Here is a 21644-nt window from a genome sequence, read left to right as displayed (position 1 = left end):
TCTTTCTCCCCATACACACAAGCTAGCCGTGGAATGCGTAGTGTGTTCCTCGTAGCATCCTTTCCTCGTCGCTGCTTTTTTCGCGCATTATATCTCGCCCACGATGCCACGATGCACAGGGTATACATCACCGCGGCGTTTCTTTTATTATTGAGACTGGTTGACATTGTAAAGAACGAGAATGTCGGCCCGTCATCCGTTGGAGCTGGCTGCGCGAAGACGAAGAAGATGAACAAGAAGAGAAGCTCGTGCTTCTGTCGCAAGGTATGAAGAACGAAGAGGACGAAGAAACGTCAAAGAAGAGGGTGGTTTTCCCATCCAGGCCGGGTAAGAGTTGCAGAAAGCACCGGGAGTCCGTTGCATAATGGGGGTAAAGCGTTTTCCTCCCTGTTTCTGCCTCCCTCCCCCTTCCCCCCTTTCCTCATCCTTTGCTTCTAATTTCGGGCGGACGAGAAGGTAACGTGAAATGAAAAAAAAATACACAATCTCCGATGCTCTTATATATCGACACGTGGGTTGTACCGATTTCCCCTTGCAAGCTTCGTACACACACACACACACACACACACACACACACACACACACACACACACACACATATATATATATGTATGTATACGATATATGTAATATGTAACGGCGGACATTTCCGGAGACGCCGGTCCGTGAAATGACAAATAATAACGCGGAGGAGGCGAGACAGAAAAATATCAACCGACCTTTCGCCGCCTTGTGTACGATATACAAACAGACACACACCCACAGACGCACACGCGCGAGCGAGCATAAAGGGCGAAAAGAAAATCCGGGGATGCTGAGGCGCGCCCAGGATATGGGTAAAAGACGGTGAAAAAATACGGGCGAATGCACGTCGAGGGGTGATTAATGAACCCGCAAACGCAACCCCCGTTTTACTTATAATAATATCTCAAAGTGTCTCGTCGTGGCGTGTTTGAATTTAAGAGAGAAAACGAAAAGAAAGAAAAAAAAGAAAAAAGAAAAACAAAAAAATAAAAACTATCTTGTCTCGTGGATAAAGAGAAGAATAACGGAAGGAGCGGGGGGGAAAAAAAAAGAAAAAGAGAATAGGAAACTTTTGCTTAGCATGCAAAAAATAATACTTGTTCTCAAGGTTAATGACGAATCGTACGATTGTTTGCCGTGACAATCGTTTCGCGGATTCTCAAAAACTTTTTCAAAGTATTTTTTGCGAACGGGGGGGGGGGGGGGGGGGGGAAGACTAAAAGGTATACATTGTAAAACAGGGAAGGAAAAAAAAAAAACAAGAAGAAAAGGAACTCGCGCAACTATAATTCGTAATTAAAAAATTTCTTATCCGTATTCAAGCGATATGCTTGAAAAAGATGAAGAAGACGAAGCGCGATGATATTAAAAAAAAACAAAACAAAACACAGATGCGAAGAAAATCTCAGCGGATAGTGTTGGGCACGTATATTCATTTCTCTTTTTCTCAACTCGGTGAGTGTGTTTCGGTCTTCTTTCATCCCCGAGTTCACGGTCCTATTATCCCTGCATCAGGTGTTCCTTAGGTAGGTTATCCCGAAGGCTCGAGACGCCGAGTCACGGTTAGATAACGGCCCGGAGGCGGGGTTATGTCGCGTGTGAGAGTGGCATTCATCGTCTTGCGTAATCCCCCGGTTTTGATGCCCGCTAATTGCACCCCATGCTTTCATACCCCTTTCGCCCCGGTTGCAGCGAACCGAGATACACGCCTCCCTTCCTCCTCCACCTCCACGCCTCCTCCTCCTCCTGGCCACTCGGCTCTTATTTCTCTTCTCTTGCTCCGCTCGAGAATTTAACCCGAAGAAGTTCGTCCGGTGCCGGTTTTGCCAATTGAAACTCTTCCTGGCGCCTTTCATCTCACCATTCCTTACTTTGTTACTTATTTCTTTTTTTTCTTTCTTTTTTTTTAGACACTTACTTATTTATTCTTTCTCCTTCTCCTCGAGCTTTCTCTCCGCATAAAGCTTGCATGCTTCAGTTTCTCACTCACCTTTGTACAGAACCTTGTTGAATGTGCTGGTCAGGATCCTTAATTCTGGATTCGGAGTGTCGCCCAACTGCAACAGATTAAACGAGAATCGTGGGATTAATCAAAGATTTTTTTAAAAAATGATCCCTCACGAGATGTGCGGTGTAACTGGATAGTTTTTCAACTTTCCTATTTTTTTTCTTTTTTTTTTTTTCTTATTGAATAATCCGGAAGAAGACGTGCAACTTTGATTGGCAACTGTTTTTGGATTAAAAGAATCTCCCGGTAATTTCTAAAGTTATTTCCTGTGTGGTTTAAGACTACGGAGCAATGACGTCACAAGTATGAAACTAAAACTAAAGCAACTTTTGTATTTTTGAGTGTTCGATGAGGAGAGATGAAGAAAAAAAAATCGCTATGAAAGTTGCATATTTTATCTGTAATGGGGCATTCCATACCAATCCGATCTGGATCTGACCCTTGACCTCTTAGATTTATGTTTATTTGTATCATTCTTTTGACTCTAAAAAGCGATTAGGATTAATTTCAAATTTATTAGGCCGAATCTGAGCACGTAATAAATTTTCGAACTTTTTTTTTTACACCTCGATGGCCGTGATGGAACAATCTGAAAAAATTCTCAAAAATTCTGTATCAGAAACAGGGAATGTTAAACTCAATTTCATATTGTCTGCGCTTTTGCTTCAGCCTGTTCTTTTAAGTTTTTTTTTTGAAAGAAAATTTTTCAAAAGTAGAAGCGGTTATCAATACACCGTGGACTGCTGCTTGATATTTCTAACGATAGAAGAGAATTTTTGAAACTTTTTTCAGATTTCAGACTTTCAGACATTATGAATTTTGGTTAAAAAAATTGTATTTCCAACACAGAATTTTTTCTAATTTTTTCTAAATTTTCCGATCACGATCATAGAGATGTTACAAAAAGAAAAAAAAAAACTTAAGAATTCATGACGCGCTGAAATGTAATTAAAAAAATCTGAAAAAATTTTTAACCACTATTTCGAGACAGAAGAATGATTCAAAAAAATCGCGGATCAGATCTGAGAGGTGGAGGATCAGGCCCAGGTCGAATTGGTATGGAATCCCCCCGTAGGCATGCATTTTGATGGCAAAGCATGGAATGCAGAGAAATATTTTGTGCTCGGTTAAACTCAATGATTCGGTAACTTCAGGGGTACGAGAGGAATGTTCGTTACCGACTGGACATGTTGAAATTTCGTTTTTTTTTTTCCTTTTTTTTTTTTCTTTTTCTGCGAGCCACGCGGTGCGGGTAATTCAGACAGATTATGGGCCGCAAGGGAGGCGAAGGTGGTTGCCGTCGTCGTGCCGCGCAAAGTGACAGAGCGATGAGAGAGCGTCTCTCTCTCTCTCCCCCCGATTCCCAACCCCTGAAACCCTCGCTGTTAATATAACCGAGCTTTGGGATTCTCCCAAAACACTTAAACACGCCCCCCCCCCCCCCTCCCCCCCGTCCTTCTCCAACTTTCCCCCTTTCACCCCCGACTTTCCAGCCGTCACTCCGACCGCACCTGAAAACGCGTTCGCGGCCCTCACGCAAGGAGCTTTTCGGCGACGCAACCCCTGCTCCGAAAGCCCGTCGAGTTCGTCTTATGAATATTAAGGACTCCTACTCCACACCCCTCCCCCCCCCCCCCCCCCACCCGTCCCGCTTTTCCGCCGACATCCACCCCTCAAGAAACCGACTCTTGGGAACGACTGTGCGGATTAGCAGTCGCTTACCACCTTGACAGTCACCGTCGCCGCCTGTGAGAAACCGATAATTTTTTCCCCCCGTTCTCGATTTTTTATTTTTTGCTTTTTTTTTATTGTTTTTTTTTTTTTTTTTTTTCTGGCGGGTTTTTTTTCGTTGCAAATCTTATCATTCGTTTCATTTCTTTCCCCCGACTGAGAAAAACGTCGACAGTCGAGGGGTTGGAAAGAATCGAACGGTCTGAATCAGAATCGAGTCTGTGACAATGAAAATTTCAGAATATCGAGTCTGGCAGATAAAATAATTACGCCTGTGTAAACGATTTCGCCGAATTGTTTGTATGAATCCTGAATTATTCGTGGTTTTTTTTCAATTTTTTCACCGCTCGAGTTTTTTCTTTTTCGACAACCTTGAACATGAAATTATCTCTGTCGTAAAATCTTGAAATCTTTCATCCCCCTCCAGGAATTGAAGCTCTAATTACTGATTTGAATTACCAGATTTGAAAATGCCAAGCGTTCCTTAGTTGAAATATTGGTAAAGAAACCTTTTCTAAATTTTGAAAATATATGAAAAATTTTCAGGGTTGTACATTTTGCCTGCCCCTTCCCTATACTCGTACATACCTGAATATATAAAATGTTGTATTATACACGATGTAATGATATTCAAAATGTTTAAGATTTCGCATTCGTTCGCGGTTCGCAGTCGGCACATTTTCTCCTGTATTTTTCCTTTTATTTTCGGCGTGAAAATCGCACGACGTAATAACTCAAACAATACCTGAGCGAGAAACGCATTATTCATAAGACTTGAAAAAATGACGCACTCCTGGGCCGAAGGTTTTAAACACACGATGATAGCGTTGTATCAGCGTATTACAAATATTATTCAAATATATAATCTCTCTTCCTTAACTTAATCCCCGTGGCACGGCGGGGACAGCGATATAATAAACGGGGATGAAGGTGATCTGTCATCAAACTTAAATCCTCCAGCGATTCTCGAGCCTCCGCCGAGGCTCCGGGGCTTGATTACGCCAACTTGTAAGTCTCGCTCTTCTCTTCCACCCCCTGCAGGTATGTAAAGGCTACATGCCACCGTGATCTTCATTATATCCTAGCCAATAACCTCGCGCAGGCCGCGCCGTCTCCAAGATTAGGTAAGACTAACAAATCCGATATAAATTTTCCACGTTTTTTCTCGCGCCCAGCTTGGCATATTTTCAAAGTTATAATTAAGTGATAATTTTTTTTTTTCTCCCGTGAAGGGTGGGGGGGGGGGGGGGGGGAGGATTGTCGGAGAAAGTCGAAGAATCGCGAAAAGTCCGGAGCGATGAAGAAATTTTTTTTGTTTTTAATAAAAATTAGATCAAAAAGAAAAGTTTGATAAGCTCGTTTTTTAATAATTTTCTTTCCTTTCGCTTGTCAACCACGCGATATGTGTGGAGGGATTTCGACAGCGTAGAGAAGGGTGGCTTAAGATGATGCAAAGCAAGAGCGAAGAGAGCCGGCTCGGCGTTAACTGCTGACGTAATTGTCAATTTAGACGTGCCTAGGAGCTGATTAAACCCTGAGGAGACCGGCGTCCCGCAGCTTTCGCGGTTCCCTAGGGTTGTTGGTATTTTGCAGCCCCCAGATTCCCGGGAGACAAGTGCAGAACGACCGCCCAAAAGTGTTAAACTGGTTCAACTAACCGGTTCCGGCGATGCGTCACGTTTGCAAAAAAATAAATAAAATAAAAAACCGAAAAGGATGGTGAGAGAAGAAGACCCGGGGGGTGGTGGATAATTTTTTTTTTCTCAACTTTATCGAATCATTCACGCCGCTCGCTGGCTCGTTCAGCGCGTATAAGGTAATCTCGTGGCAAATTGCGTTAAAATCTGCTGGCTTTGTCTGGCTGACTTCCTACCGCTTCAAAATCAAATAAATCCAGATCCCCCCTCCATATCCACTCCGCTGTGGGAGAATGACGTGGATATGAAATTAGGACTGCTTGACCTTATCCTATAACCCCTCGAATTCGATTCCGAGTTCACATTTCTTTATTTTTCACGGTTTTTGTAAAGCAAATTGGATCGTATTATGGAAGTGGAAATCGGAGAATCACGTCAACGGAACTTGTCACCCGCAAATGTAGTACAAGTAAGGATGATTTGAGGTTGTTACCTGGACCATCAGAGAAACCGCAACCAGTCCCTGGCTTTTGTGCTGCGCCTCGCTCATGTTGTGATAAAGCTCAGCGTTGAAGCCGTAGATTTGGATCTGAAAACATACGAGAAGAAGACAAGTTTAGTGTCGATATTTCTCCGAAAATTGTTACCGTTTACATCTAGAGAGATGTGATGTTACATCGTTCGAAGTCACTTCAAGTCCAACCAAATTCGAATACCTCAGGTACTCGAAGTTCGTTGAACTCGGTTGAAGTAATCAGAAATAAAAACTCTCGAACAAACTTGTTCAAACGAACTTTAGAAGCCGGTAAAAATTCGGTGAACAGTTCAAAGTCCTTTTGGGGTAATCCAAGAATCGTTCAAAGTTGTTTCAGCCTGTTCAAAGTATATGAGAAAAATACACAGAGACGATTTTTTAATCACTCAAAGTCTGCGTCGGTTGAAGAAAGGAAAGAAAAATTATCTTCAACGTGACAAAGTTAAAGTTGAATGAAATCATACAGAGTCGAATTATGTTCGCGAAATTGCAATTCATGAATTCAGCCCGATCCCAAGCCGACACGTGTAAATCAAGGTGATTTTTGTGTGATCTGTGGAAAAGAATAGGTGATTCCGGAATTGGTTCGAGCTTCCGTAAACCGCCCGACGGCTCAGGATAATCTGAGACGGCTTTAATTGCGGGGTAAGTAGGATCGATAGAGTGCGGTTAACCCGTTTCAATGCGGGGTGAGGCGTGCGTGATGCAGTCCGTTTCGAATTGCAGAAATTGACAGAGCTCCGGCGCACGTACCGGTATAAATAATTAATCCATTCGCTGCATCGTTAGAGCCGCGTGAGTTTGGTTGGGAGATAGAATTGGGGAAGGAATACTTCCGGTTCCGTTGGGCGACATCTGCAGGCCTCGGAAAACCGAGGGTAACGACTTACTCTCGAGAGGTTTTCATCCCCCTCTGGATGCGGCTCTCGCACACATACTAAGAGAGGGGGAGAGAGAGAGAGAGGGGGGGAGAGAGAGAGAACAAGGCGCAAAGCGTTTTGGCGATTATGCAATACCGGAATTATTTAGGTGGAACAATTACATTCCCAGTCGCGAGTCGCGCTCTAATTGCGATGTCCATGCCTCGAGTGCCTCCGGGTTTTCATTACCGACCATTAGCGGAAACCGCCCACCACCTACCTCGCGAAATCCTTTCTCCCGACGATTTCCCATTCCTCCGTTTCCACGCAGTTCGATAATGATCTGCACGGGCCTATCGGGCTGATACGGTATCAGCAAAAAGTGTCGAAACAGGGGGAAACGTATAACGAAACAAAGCTTCCTGAGAAGCTCCGAGTCGAGCCGATTTCTCCCACAATCAAATCCAACTTAATATACTTGGATGGTTTCACTTTTCAAGACCTGATATAACCTTCATCTCGATTTGGTTAGAGAAAACGCGATAGCAGACAGGTTTCAAAGGTTTCACTGCCAGGACAATTTATACGGTATATATACACTTCGAATTTGACTGGTTATCTCTGTTTGTTCAGAGAGATAATTTCTCGCGTGACGTGGGATTACTGATTTGTATGTATATTCAAGAGGATTGATGAAACGTGAGAGTAACGATGCTTCTGTATAAGTTATTTAGAAAAGACCGATACATTAGCTATGGACCGAGAGATTAGTTCCAATTGATATTCATAATGTCAATAGACGAATATGATTTTTTTCTAACAGATAATTTAAAAACAATGACAAACTGATTGAAAACTATTCCAAACTATTGCAAACTTATTTCGAATGAATTTAAATTGGTTTTCACCAGTTCTTAACGAGTTATAAATGGTTTCCAACCGATTCCAAGATATTTCCAAGTGGTGAAAAAAATATCCAAGCGGTTCCAAGCGATATCTAATCAATCTGAATCAAAAGTGGTCTGCGATTTTTACGAGTCGATATAATCTCTCATCGTTTTCATCAGATTCGACTCGATTGGCTCCAGTATCGCACTCTCAACTCAAGTCTCTCTTTTTCACATTTCTGACCGGACTGTACGTTCCGCAGACTTTAAATCGAGGGAAAAGGCGGCCGTGCATGCGTGCCGGATGTTTCCGGGGGTGTTTTTCGCCTCCGTGGGGCGGGAACAGTTGAATGTCGATACACCTCGCGTCGAGGGAGCGTAATCCTATTACCCACCCCCGGCACTTGACCCCCTCGTTCACACTGTCGGACGGAGAAAGAGCGGCCGAGGAGAGACGGACTGTTTTGAGCGAGGCTTGGAAAGTGGAAGCAGGTGAGACGGCGCCGCCTTCACGCCGGAGGAATAAAATAGAAGAAGGCTTCGAGTTCGAACTCGCTTTAAACGACCGTCCCGCGCTTTGAGACTTATTCCTGATGATCCGCTGACGCGGCGCGCGATTATGCAGTACGACTGAAGAGCCTTCCTCGAGGATCGTTCAACTATAAACGACCACTACAATTATCACTCCGTTGAACCAGACGCTGCGAAGGACGAGGGGGGCTGCAGCGTCGCTGATAATTAAGCAAATTTGCATTGCTTCTCGGGAGATCAAGAGATAGATAGAGAGAGAGAGAGAGAGAGAGAGGGAGAGAGAGGGAATGGGGGGCTCAATATTTTCCCCGAGCTTTTTCCACCCCATTTTTCGCACGAACATAGACGACGACTAGAAACCAATCTTCGTACAGCTTATTTATTCCAATGCTAATTTACCCCGAGTTCATTGTAGTTCGTCAAAGACGTTAACTCTGAGCACGGAACCCAGGATTACGGTACATATTCGGAACTAGCAGAATCGATCTATGAATCCGAAGTTAAATCGCTGACTTGATAGGTTCGTATAACGCTTTACACACGGACACAGAAACGCACAGAGGTAGTTACATCGAAGTCGAGTCAAGCACGCATGAAACTCGTGTTGCGTGTCATTCCCGGGAGTTTAAAATAGCCGGCTTGTCGAACGGAACGTGAAATGATTGATTGGCCAATTAGCTTTCAGAGGGAAAAAAGAGAAGGTTAACCGTAAAAGGATAAAAGGATATACTAATTTACGAACACATTTTCCAATAATCGTTGATGTCACACAAGCACAATGTATTTTCAATATCGAGGCATAAATTTGAAGTGAGATCACGACCGGTATGGAATTCTTATTAATTCATGAGACTCTTCGGCGATGCGCTGACGTGTCGAGTGCACGGTGAACAGAAATTGAGCATCTCCAGTTCCCGGTCACAGAGGATCCTGCAGCCCACGTATGCAACCGACGCGTTACCAATACGGCTGCGAATCTGCACTCGGCATACTCAAGACCCGGGACAATACTCCATTCTCGTCTTCGAGTGATAGATAGACGGACGGGCAAGTCGGATATATATCTATGCAGAGTCTCTATGACACAAGCGGAATCTAATACGAGGCACCTTCTTCCGGTTATTCGATTCGCCGTGTCCTCCTTTGCCATTTCCACGATGCGCTGAGCTACTCGATGCTCAATTAACTTGGGAAGTGGAGAAGAACATAGACTCCGCAAAGCTAAATTCAGCTGCGAAGAAAATACCATCGGCACTGAAAAAGGGATCGGGAATTGCGAGCTTAGCGTGGATCTCAACGTCACAACGTGGCTCGGATTTTTTAATCGTATAAATTCTCGCTCGGAGGATAAGATCGGTAAATCGTCAAATAGTAAGCGGGAATCGGTCGGTCCGGCGTATCGCTTTGGGACGGATATCTCTTCTCTTTGATCAGAAATTCTGACGAACGAACGAACAGAGAGAGAGAGAGGGGGGGGGGGGGGAGAGAGAGAGAGAGAGAGAGAGAGAGAGAGAGAGAGAGAGAGAGAGAGAAGAGAGAGAGAGAGAACATTTGTTTGACTCTGGAGCGATGCTCCCTAAGGGCCACAGGCAAATTACAGAGCATACATGTATATCGTAAAATAATCATATAAATGTAAAGTATAAATATAAAATGTTAGTATAAAATGTGTCTGTAAGCTATATGCACGATTAAAACAATAAAAAATAACATAAATAAAAATAGTTAAAATTGAATTAAACTTCAAACTAAGGTTAAAATTGGGATTAAAAGTAGATTACAGACTGGTAAGTCACCCGGACATCCCAGCCTCACGCTCCTCCTCGGACAGCAGATACTTAATACGAACAAGATGGCGAAAAGTTGAAAGTGTGGAAGCAGAAGTGATTTCTGGCGGCAAGGAGTTCCAGAATTGGATTCCAGCAACCAGAAAAGATCTCTGGAAAGTGGGCACATAAAGCGTGTCGGTCCGGGTCAAGTCACGACGTCTCACCAGGTCAGACCTAAGTCGAAGCTGGTCACCGAGGAGTCCCGGCTCACCCAGACACAGCGTTCTAAAAAATATACATAGAGAGAGAGAGAGAGAGAGAGAGAGAGAGAGAGAGGTGGTGATGCAGTGATGAGGCCCGCATTTCGATCACACTGCACATCGTCTGAAAATTTAACAAGTCGCTCGGCTGGTTTTAATCAGAGCTTTTTCAACCGTCGTGCGATATAGGTAATACCCGGATTCACGATTGTCACGAAGGTATTTTTACCACCTTGTCTGTTTCAGCCCCCATAAAACTGAGCTGTTTGCCAGCTCGTTTGCTTGTCCACACATCGTTGATCGATATCGATTGTCCACATCGGCGATAAGGAGCTTCTCCGTTTACCTCAACGTGACGGTTCCTCCGAACGACAGGATTCCTCAGTTTTTCATTGTTAAACGAATTGACGAGAGGTGAATACGGACGGCGGACAGATTTCCGCAATCTCAAGGACACCGTCAAAGTTTATTCTTGCAACATTTCGAGATTCGGATATATAAATACGGACGGTGCATCGGACCATTTCCGTAAAAAGCCGTCAAACACCTACGTCACCGGGCTACTTTCGATACCCAGAGAGAATCACGTAATCCGTCTAGCCTTGAGGTGAACCGGACCGGGTACATAATACGACGGTAAAAAAGAGCGGTTAAAGCGATCTCGAAAAACATTCCTTAAAAATTAAATACCGCGAGGATGATAAAAACAGTCGGCGACGAGAGTGTTTAACACATTGTATAACGAGGATTGCCGAGGTCAACAGGTTGCCGAATATGAAGAAATCTAAAAGCCAATCACCCAGAGCCGACGAGTCCTTCCAACTTTTTCTCCGTCTCCGTTACGCGGAAGCGACTGGTCGATCGGACACTGATGATAACCGTGTTTGACCATTAGTAGCGCGCATATCTGCATGGCCTAGGAATCGACTCCCGTTTGAGAGGCGGTACTAGCAGGCAGAGCCGAGGTCCTCCGGCGTGATTCGGGCCATTACCAGATCGCGTTTGAGCGACAGTTTCCCCGGTTTGCAAGCCCCTCCATCCACCATGAACCACCAGCACCAGCACCGCCCGACCCTCGTCCGCACTTATCGACCACGTGATCGAGTGCTGTCCCTCAGTACCCTCACCTAGCCAGCCAAAGCCTCCACTACATCACTCGGCCTCTCTCCGAGCGTCGGGAGCAGTCCCGAACCTCCGGGAACCTGGTCCCTACTGATCCGAAAGCCGGAAGCGTCTGCTGCCAGCTCGTTATCGTAAACATTTCCGGAATTTTAAACCATATTGTTAAGGGATGATCTGTCCATGCGAGAATTAACATTTGGTCTTCGATAAACTTTGGCGATTCGGTAGATTTGTGTGATTCAATCACCGGATTAAAATTTATAAACATATATTGGATAGTTGCGGAGGAATCGACGAGAATTGAAGACATTGATTAAATTTGCGATGAAGTGACGTTGAAATTTCGTGGAAATTATTCTTGGCAGTAGAAACAAGTCTAATAATAATTGATAAAGATATTTTGGAATTATTCACCACTTCCGTCATAGTGGACAAAATTATTTAAAATAATGTATATATGTCTGCGGTTGTATCCAGCTGAGCAGGCCGTAACACGCAGTTACGTGGCAACGGCGCATCGCATGCGTAAAACATGAAATTGCTGTATCAGAGTTACTTTTCGGTTATAAATAAAAATATAAATTTTATGCATGACGGATCTTGGAATCTTGGATCTTATATAAAGTGAATGAACAAAGCTTTGCCGATAACATGACGCGACGTTGCCAAACTCTGAAAAACCCAATACGCTAGTCTAAGCTAAAACTTCCTCAAGTTATTTTTGATCCGAACACGACAGTGCTGTTAGAAGAATTTTGGCGTAGACACTTCTACAGACCATAATCCAGCGTCCGTTTAACTCTGTCCGATGTTAAATTTCCGTATTGACCGTGATAATTGACCCACAGCATTCCACACCGGCAAACTTATCAACGCTTGCCAGTATCTTCGCCCAAACATTTGCTCATAATTGACATTGATCCGGGTCATTGACTACGCGATTTTTCATGACGGTCAACCGATCTTCTGGCGTGTTTGAATAACAATAATAATATTAACTATGATAATAATCATCCCGAATACCCGTCATACCCGATTTCGAATATCTGAGTGAGCAGTTTGACTTGTACGGGGCAATGGAGGGGATCGATTACTGCCCATCATTATGCGTCTGCGATCGTCTTAATGTGTGTTCAATAAAAACACCAGCATTGGCGCACGGGATAAGGAAAACTTCGGAAAGCTTGCCCAGGTGTAACCTCGTAAGAGCGAGTCTAAGCCTCAGCTTGCCGATTTGGCATCCAAACGACGCGATCCGTCTTACCATTTTTGCGAGTGTCGCTCAGGTCCTTGTCCCCCATCGACGTGCTAAGTTAATTTGAACCCAAGTCCTCCTGTTCCAGAGTTTTAGGTCGCAGCTACGGTCAGTTAATAAACGGTGCCAGTTTATCCGCGAAAACTTGGTCGAAACTGAAACGAGTTTAACGTGAATTCCAATTCGAACGGCATGTGGTTTTTTTTTCCCCCTACTTCATACCGAAGAGTGACGTTCACGTTTGTTTTTTTTCTTCTATTCCTTTTTGTTTTTATTTTTCTTTCGCAGCGAATACCGTCCGTCTTGCTGCAACGTGATACCCACCGGTTTTCATACAGCCGATCAAGTAATGCAAATTCTTCAAAACGTCGCGACGGAGAAATAACGCATGTATTGCAGAAATTCAATATCAACTAATTCTAGGACACGGAGTAAGAGGTAAGAAGTTGAATGTTCGGAGGAAGAGACGGCGCGACCTGCACGGATATCGCGATTCCAGGGAACCGGAAAGGGGTTCTGCTGAGAAAGCGATCCTACGAAGGTTGATGGAGGACCCTGGAGAAGGAAGATACAGAGAGGCTTTGATGCGGCTGAGGCTGGTCCGAAACGTTCCTTGGGGGATGAATCCGGGAAAAGGAGAGGGTGCGATTCATCTCCTATCAGGGTACTTCGGAAATTATTGGTTAAATTCATTGGGGTCATCCTCGAATTCGGTGGTGCTCAAAGCTCAAGGCCTTGTACGGTAGTTACGGGTTTGAAAAAAATTCAATTACAATATGGATAAATGCATAGGTTGAAAAATAAGTCCAAATAGCAAAATAAGTTGAACAAACCGAACCGCGGCTTGTTTCTTCAGCGATCGACTTTGATATTAATACACGTGTGCAGAGGATTTCGGTATTGAAAATCGAGAAAAGATATGGTTGAAAAAAAGCAAATGAAACTGAATAAATTTCAAATCCTCGCTTTGAAACATGCAGAATAAAATTCATAGACACGTGAAGCAAGATTGTGTACGAATACTTAGTAAACGTGTTTCTTCGATATTCTATGTATTGCTAAAAAATCGCTTACCTCCGTCTTACTTACGTCACACGGTATTATACGTTAATCGCTACTTAAGCTGGTTCTTTTCCAATTTAATCACCGACTATTAAGCGAATATGAACAATTTGTATTCAATGTAAAAGATTGAATAACGAAAAGAGGGAGAAAAGAAGAATCGAAAGGAAAAAAATTGTTATCACGATCGGAGACAAAGGTAATAATTACGCATCGTTAAAAAAAAGTGTTTCGCTATTAAGATTCGTTCGTTCGACACGGTCAAGTTGGTTTTTGTTTTTCACCTTTTTCTACGTTTCTTCTTCTTCTCGTTGCTGATCACTGATTAATCGTCCGACTACTTTGTACATTTATTATCTTACGAATTTTTTTTTTTATTTGATTTTTCAACGAATTGACTTATCGATATAACAATATTAACGATAGCAATTATACGCATCATTCTCACGTTCTGTTGGAATAACAGCTTAACGCCCTTCACATTCCTGTATTTCTTACACGTAAGACGACCACGCGTTGTTAAAAAAACGTCATTCAACAGTACCCAAACTTCTCACCAAATTAAAAAAAAAAAAAAAAAGAAACATCCATCATCCATGCAATATGTTCACAAATTATAGGTGAATAAAAATGAAGAAAGTAAAGAATAAAAATAAATTTGCCGACACTTGTGTACACCAAGGTCAACGATCTTACAACTCAGTCACAAAGTTTTTTTTTTTTTTACTACATTCTCCTCTTCTCAAACTGCGAAAATATGGTTGGATCACAAATATTCGTAATAGGCATAGAAAATAAATTATACAATAGCACCACTACGCGCACTGGTAAATGACAGTTTTCAACAGGGTTGTGAGAGTCTCCTCTTAAGAGCAAAGCATGACAAAATACGAATAACGAAAAAGTTTACAAGGAGAGCACCGACGTTTGTCCAATATCGAGAATCGTCCATGCACAATTCGCTCATGATCTTTCTCGGGTAACTAAGGTGACAGTAATCGAGACCGGCGGGACAAGGCAGCTTCTCGCGTCCGAAACCGTAAACGGCCACTGTCATACCTTCGAGGGAGTATCGAAGGAAGCTGAGGTAGCTGATGTTGTACATGAAGGCCGACATGTGTTGGAACAGCGGTATGATCCCGGCGAGTGATATCATCACGGCGAGGGTTGCTGCTCCAAAGAAGGTCCCGTTAACGGGGTTGAACAGGGTCCCGAAAAGCAGACCGATCGACTCGGCCGTGAGCGAGGTACAAACGCCGATGAGGTAGAACATCAGGAACCTCATCAGCTCCATGGGCTGACCCGTAAGCACGAAGCTTATACCGCAGTAGATTAGGGAGAGGCCAACCTGGTAGGGTATGCCGACGAAGTTGACCGCGGCAAAGTAGGTCCTGAGGTGGTACCAGTTGTTGAAGTGCTCCTTCTGAAGAACCTGCAGCTCGAGCGGGAACCGCAAGACGGCCGGCATGAGCGTCGTGTAGCTGAGAACGACGCAGGAGCATATCATGAACCTGATATTGTCGAAGGTCTTCGAGGCGTTATTACCGGAGTCGCGAAACATGACGCCCAGTACAATGCCGAGTAGAATGCTCAGCCCAATTTTCATCTGAACGTCGCTCCATTGTCTGATAAGCTGAAGAACACACCGTTTCAAGAGTACGATGAACTTGTGAAACTCGAATACGAACAATCTGGTGCGTTCTGCAGCGGCCGGCCGCCGTTCGACCCACCCTGAATCGACCTTGTCGACCGACTCCTCGACGAATTCGGGCTCTTCGATGAACTCGAGCTTGTTGCTTATGACCTCGGTGACGTAGTCGGCGGGGTTGTGGTAGAGTGGACAGCATAGTCCGAGTTCCCTGAAGTAGGAAACGGTCTCTCCCGGCGGACCTTGATAGACGCACTTTCCGTCGGCGAGGAAATACACCTTGTCGAAGGCCTCGAAGATGGCAGCGCTTGGCTGATGGATGACGCAGACAACGGTTCGCTGGTCGGCCGCTAGGGTCTTCAGGGTGGCGATACACTCGGTGGACAGCAACGAGTCGAGTCCCGTGGTGGGCTCGTCGAGGAAAACGACCCCCGGATTGTCGACGAGTTCCACGGCGATGCAGAGCCGCTTCTGCTGCCCCCCGCTGAGCAGGTCACAACGCACATCCCGCACCCTGGTCATGTTGAAGGTCTTCAGCGTGTCCTCGATTATCCTGCATTTGTCGGCTGCCGAAACGTGTACCCCGAGCTTGAGCTCGGCAGCTATGCGCATCGCCTCGATTACCGTGAAGCTTGGATAGAGTTTGTCCTCCTGCTGGATGTAACGCAGGGCCTTTCGGTACTCCTCGAAGTCGACGGACCCGTCGGTCCCCAGATACCGCACCTCTCCGGTGACGTTGGTGCGGTGAAATCCCGTGAGGATGTGAAAAAGCGAGGTCTTTCCGGCCCCCGAAGGTCCAAGGATCGCGGTGAGCTCACCGGATCGAAAGCGGCCCGAAACTCCCTTCAGGATCTGCTTCATGCCCTGCTTCCGTGACCTGTGAGGCGTCGCGTACGTCAGCTTGACGAACTCGATGTCGATGGGTCGCGGTTTCGCCCAGTTTACGGACATTGCGATTGGGTATCGTACCGAGGAGCCTACCTCTCTTCGTCACGACGTTCGGCGCGACACTGATCACACTGGATCGGTTCTTTCCACTCGGACGGTAAAAACCGTTCTCCAAAAGTCCTCCGCCACAATAACGCGCCGCGATCAAGGTGAGACGATTTTTGTCGATCTTGCGTTACTGCCAGAGGAAAGGGGACAGGGAGTTTGGCCGGATTTGACGAGGCAGTTCACCATTGACTCCACCGTCACTTCACGTATCATACCTATCCCTGTTCTTTCCGTAGTGTGGTCGGTCATTTGACCGGGCCTGCTTGTACGATCAGTGTTAACGACTCTTATCTGTTCGAAGATCGGATCTACTGTTTCCGTAACTCATCGATGCCGACAATGGGTCCCCTCTCTTGATCCGGCCACGTGCCTGTGCGGACTGAATGCACGTAGCTGATTCGAGGTTCGACTAATAATACAGCGACTCGACTTACCTCGGCAGGAAAAGCGTAGTTGTTGACGCGGTGCTCGGAGCCGTGGTTATTGTCGAGTGCGTAGTGAATATAAATCTCCTCGAATTGATAATGATACGCCAGCGGTCCCCCCGTTATGTTAACTCGGACCTTCGCCTCACGGTCGGCTCTGAACACCAGCGACTGACCCGTGTTGTGCAGGTGACCGGAAACCTACGAACAGAAACAATGCGACAAGTCGTTTAACAGTGTTATTAATCCCAACACGCCGTCATCGGTGGCTATTATTTTCCTCACTGTGGAACGACATTCAGGAATTTATTTGCCAAGGAAGGAGAAACTTTTCTTTACTTTACAGATCTAGATGAGAGTCATCGTTCGAAGATGGTGAATGTAGATCGGATCTTCTGTACCTAGTGGATTTTTTTATATTTACCTTCTTTTCATCCAAGGTTAGAATTCTTCCACAGACTTATTGTGTGAATACGTTAATTTTCTAAACGTTTAATGTGCGACAGCGTTTGGTAATCAAGCTAACGAAAAGTATTAATTACCAATTCACCAAGCTTCTGAAATCTGACCAGTATAATAATATGTGATCAGTGTTCTTTCTTTCTCTCTCTCTCTCTCTCTCCCCCCCCCTTTACCGGTACTTTATGACTCCAACAAAAATGATGAAACCCTCTTTTTTCGGACAACATTCTGCAAATCACACGTCACTACTACAACGTATCAACTCCTCGAAATGAGCCAAAAATTACAAAAATAAAAAAATCACGACGCTGTAATAACTTAAGATTCGATTAATGCCTTTTTACTATCTGCAAAAAGAAAAAACCGTTCACAGATGAAGAGTGTGGATAAAAATGGCTAGAGAGAAAAAAGAAGAAAAAAAATAAAAAAATGGTGTGTCTATCCGGAGTGACGAGAAAGAAAGAAACAAAGAGCGAGAGATAAAAAAAAAAAATGCCGGTCGTCCAAGATCCGTGTTGTAATAATTCAGCTGTGATAACGAGACGTCGCTAATTTGTCTTACATGACGGGAATTAGGTGACAGCGACGTTGACGTATTCGGAACAATCATCAGGCCCCGATTTACAGAGATGGCGGTAGATGTAAGGTGAGGGGGATTAATTGGCCTGCGAGTGTGACTTGCTTACAGTTAATGAGTTTTCACCGTCCAGATGAAATAACGAGTGATGACCGGTTCCCGATCGCGCTGATGGAGTGAGAACATTTATATGCTATTCATTTCTACCGGTGAGGCGTGTTAGCTAGTTGGCTTTATTACCGTACCGTAAAAAGATGCAGATGCCAATGATAGACTTCGGATGCCAGAGGTCAGACCATACACGTTTTCATTGAAACTATAATTCGATTCTTTTATTGCAGTTCCGAATCACTTTTCTTTCACTCATTCAACGCTTTTACCATATTTTTATTTGCGTATTATTTTCGTTACACATGTTACAGGGCAGCGGCTGAATTTCGTCTCGGTAAAATCATGCCGATCGTAGAACTGCACTTCTTTATTACCTTCGCGTTTTCGAACATTGGAATTATTCTGACGGTATTTATTTTTTGTGCAATTCAAGATTTTTTTCCTCTTCTTTATGTTTGTCGTGAAAAATGTGTTCCCTGATTGCTTGTTTACTCCACGAATTGACTTTTTTTTTTTTTTTCTACCAATATGCACATTGACAAATGGCTTGCAACGAAGGATGAATAAAAACAATAAAATACGAAAGTCTGAAGAGTCAAGGTGGAAATATTATCATATACGTATACGTTATACGATTAAGAGTTTCAACTTAACGATGAATTGAAAATCAATAAATAGCAAATGTCAGCAATATATTATGTATATCCGTATGCACGTATAAGAATTATTAGAATTGACTATGACTGTTTGACAGTTATTATCGAATTCAATATTCAAATGGCAAGGCAATGAAATAAAATACGATGTGGTAAGAAAAAAATATATAAATTATACGTATAATATAAACAAACGTCATCCGTTCTTCGGTGATTGAAAATATCGAATGATTATATTGAACTTCGTTTCAAGTACGTACGATTTATACTGTTTTATATCGGCACAAACTGCAAATCATATCGAGAGTTGGTTTTTACGTTATATTTTTCTCTGTGTCTGTACTTTTTACACAATACGAATCTGTTATTATTTTTAATCCTTTTTTATTATAACTTATCATACATGTATATTGTATATCTACCTATGTTGTAAATTACTATTGAACACGGATGTGGACATAACCGTTATTTAAAAGCTAAAAGAGAAAACTGCTGAAGTTGCTTGTTATTTGTACGCCGTCTGTCTGTCCGAGGAGATGAAGAAAGAGGTTGAGAGATAACAACGGATTCGTATCATCTATAAAGTGCCGATATATAGATAAAAAAAAGTAAATATATACATGGGCAAGCCCACCAATTAGCCCAAGATTTGTTTGAAATTTTTACCCCTTGTAGCGTGTACTAAGATTGAAAAGTTGACCAAGTTTGAATTTTCTAGGACTTACCGTCTGCGAGAAATGCCACATCAAAGTTTATCATTCGACCTAATTGAGGTTTAAACGCAAATTGCTTTCGTATCGTTATCGGCATAAAAAAAAATTATGAAAATATAGGTATCTTATGTGAAAAATTCTCACCTATCCGAATATGTTATTCATTTCTGGATAACTGTTCGCAATCAATCTTAAAAACACGTTTTTCGGCAGAAAAAAAACCGCTGTTTTCAGGGGCCACTAAAATTTATCTTACTTTGGATTTTCTCAGTGAGGAACTCAAATTTTCAGAGTGGAATGGCCGTAGAATTTCACGTGAGCTACGTTCAACTGATAAAGGTCTGTAAATAATACATGCTCTCTTTTTGGAATTCGTTTTTTTTTTACTTCTTTGAATTCTGGACCATTAGATGCATTTAGTGGCAGTTCACGAGTCGACTGCATATATTCGGAACTACGCGAACATATTCGGAAAGGTGAGAATTTTTTACACAAGATACCAATTTTTTCCTCATTCTTTTTTTATCCCGATAACGATACGATTCGAGTTTAAACCACAATTAGGTCGAAACGATAGTTTGACACGGCATTTCTCGCGAACGGTAAAACCTAGAAGGTTCGAACTTGGTCAACTTTTCAATCTCAGTACATATTACAGAGGTAAAAATTTCAAACAAATCGATTTTTTCACGTCTCGTTCACGTGTTGATAATTGGTGGACTTACCCACACGCAGTTATCATTCAAGTTTTCTCTTTTTCTACGATGAGTAAGAATCGTAACTTCGGATATTTTCATAATTATATGTATTACATAATGAAATGCTAATCGAGTCGCGATTTTGTCGCCTTGTCTTATCTTATTATTATTATTATTATTATTGTTATTGTTGTTATTATTATTACTACAGTTTTCTTTAAATGGCTCATGAATATAGTCTTAAAATTCTTCCCACTTCTGACATTTATATAATTAGAGGTTACATAATCGACTTCAAGGTGCGCGGTTTAATGATATTATACTCATTAGATATACGGCTAGTCATTCGTATAGATTATACATTATAGATACATGCAAACGTACATACATCTTTATTATACACTCTCTCCGGAATCCCGAAGAATGCAAAGAAAAAAATAAATAAATAAGAAGAAAAAATAATCAAAATATAACAACTATTCGTAGGACCGATGCCGCGACGCCACAATTAACATAAATGAATAAACATGCGACGTTTTTTCTTGGCTGTTTTAATTTTTTTTTTTTTCACCTGTGTCTGTTCACCGACAGAAGGTTGAACTGTCGACGCCATTAACGGTCATTAGAGACGGTCGTATGAATCAAAATATCAATTACAATTAATACTGTTCGTTGTGACGGAAAAAGACAAAGAGACTACCGAATGAAAAATGATCGGGATTATCTTTACGAGCGGCATTTGTCCAGTTCATTTATCAAAACAGTGTTGCAATACTTTTTTGCGTTTGCGTTTGTTACAACTTCTGGTTTTTTTTTCTGGTTAACAACTCATTTTCTGCATCAATGGCTCTGTAATTGTTGCGTAAATCGTAAAGCCGCGCGGATCTTGCATAAATTTAACAGAAAAAAATCTCAGTCATATGATTAATTAATTACGCATACAAGTCGCGCGTTGTAGGTATAATAATTTCGAATATGCATCATCGACATGAGAAAACGCGGCGAGCGCAAAAGTTCTTATCTTGTTCGACGTAAACTTCGTACATTTTTTACAGTTTTTTGGCTCAGACTTCTTTACCCGGGACAAAGAACAAGATGAAGATTGAAAAAAAAAAAAAAACTTTCTAGTTTACATGCTCCGCGTATGGGGAAAAAAAGTGCCGAAGAAGAAGAAGGGAAAGAATTGAGAAAAAGAGAGCGACAGAGCGAGAGAGAGAGAGGGATTAAATTTGTTATGGGTGGCTATGTATACACGGAAATGGCAAAAGTTCTGAAACTACATTGAAGGTAAAGAAAAAGTTGGGAAAAAATATGAAAAAAAAAAAAAAAATAGCGTGAATATAAAGAGACGAAATAAAAAATTAAATAATGTGCGTATAGACGGAAATGGAACGAAGAAAATCTGCACACGGCTTATGTACAGAGAGTTTGGCACGGATTGCGATGGCTTTATCCCTCCTCCTCTTCCTCCTCTTCCTCCTCTTCCTTCTCCTCCTTCTACTCCAGCCCCAGCTGACATTATAACAGCGTGACATTTTTTCATTCCCGGAACGGGGCTGAATATTATCAGGCGTGGTGCCGCACACGCGACTCCAATTTACGGGCGACAAACGCTGTTCGGATACTCTGGTGTATACATTACATACATACGATACATATGTGTATACATATATTACA

At 42.9% G+C, this 21644-nt stretch overlaps 1 protein-coding gene and 1 pseudogene across 8 annotated transcripts in view; both read right to left on the bottom strand.

Annotated features, from left to right (window-relative positions):
• Positions 1 to 21644, bottom strand: part of CARPA (Carbonic anhydrase-related protein A) — a 93206-nt gene that overhangs the window by 5229 nt on the left and 66333 nt on the right. For 7 of the 8 annotated variants that reach the window (XM_046624655.2, XM_046624653.2, XM_046624658.2 and 4 more), the window contains 3 exons: positions 16760 to 16951; positions 5894 to 5989; positions 2015 to 2081 (listed from right to left, as the gene is read on the bottom strand). In XM_046624655.2, the coding sequence (XP_046480611.1) occupies positions 2015 to 2081; positions 5894 to 5989; positions 16760 to 16951 (355 nt within the window). The remainder of the gene's footprint in view (positions 1 to 2014; positions 2082 to 5893; positions 5990 to 16759; positions 16952 to 21644) is intronic. The other variant, XM_046624661.2, reaches the window with a different exon arrangement.
• Positions 14031 to 16601, bottom strand: LOC124218184 (ATP-binding cassette sub-family G member 1 pseudogene; annotated as a pseudogene).

Source organism: Neodiprion pinetum, chromosome 4 (assembly GCF_021155775.2).
Source record: "Neodiprion pinetum isolate iyNeoPine1 chromosome 4, iyNeoPine1.2, whole genome shotgun sequence".
Classification (NCBI taxonomy): domain Eukaryota; kingdom Metazoa; phylum Arthropoda; class Insecta; order Hymenoptera; family Diprionidae; genus Neodiprion; species Neodiprion pinetum.
This window is presented reverse-complemented; position numbering and strand designations above follow the sequence as displayed.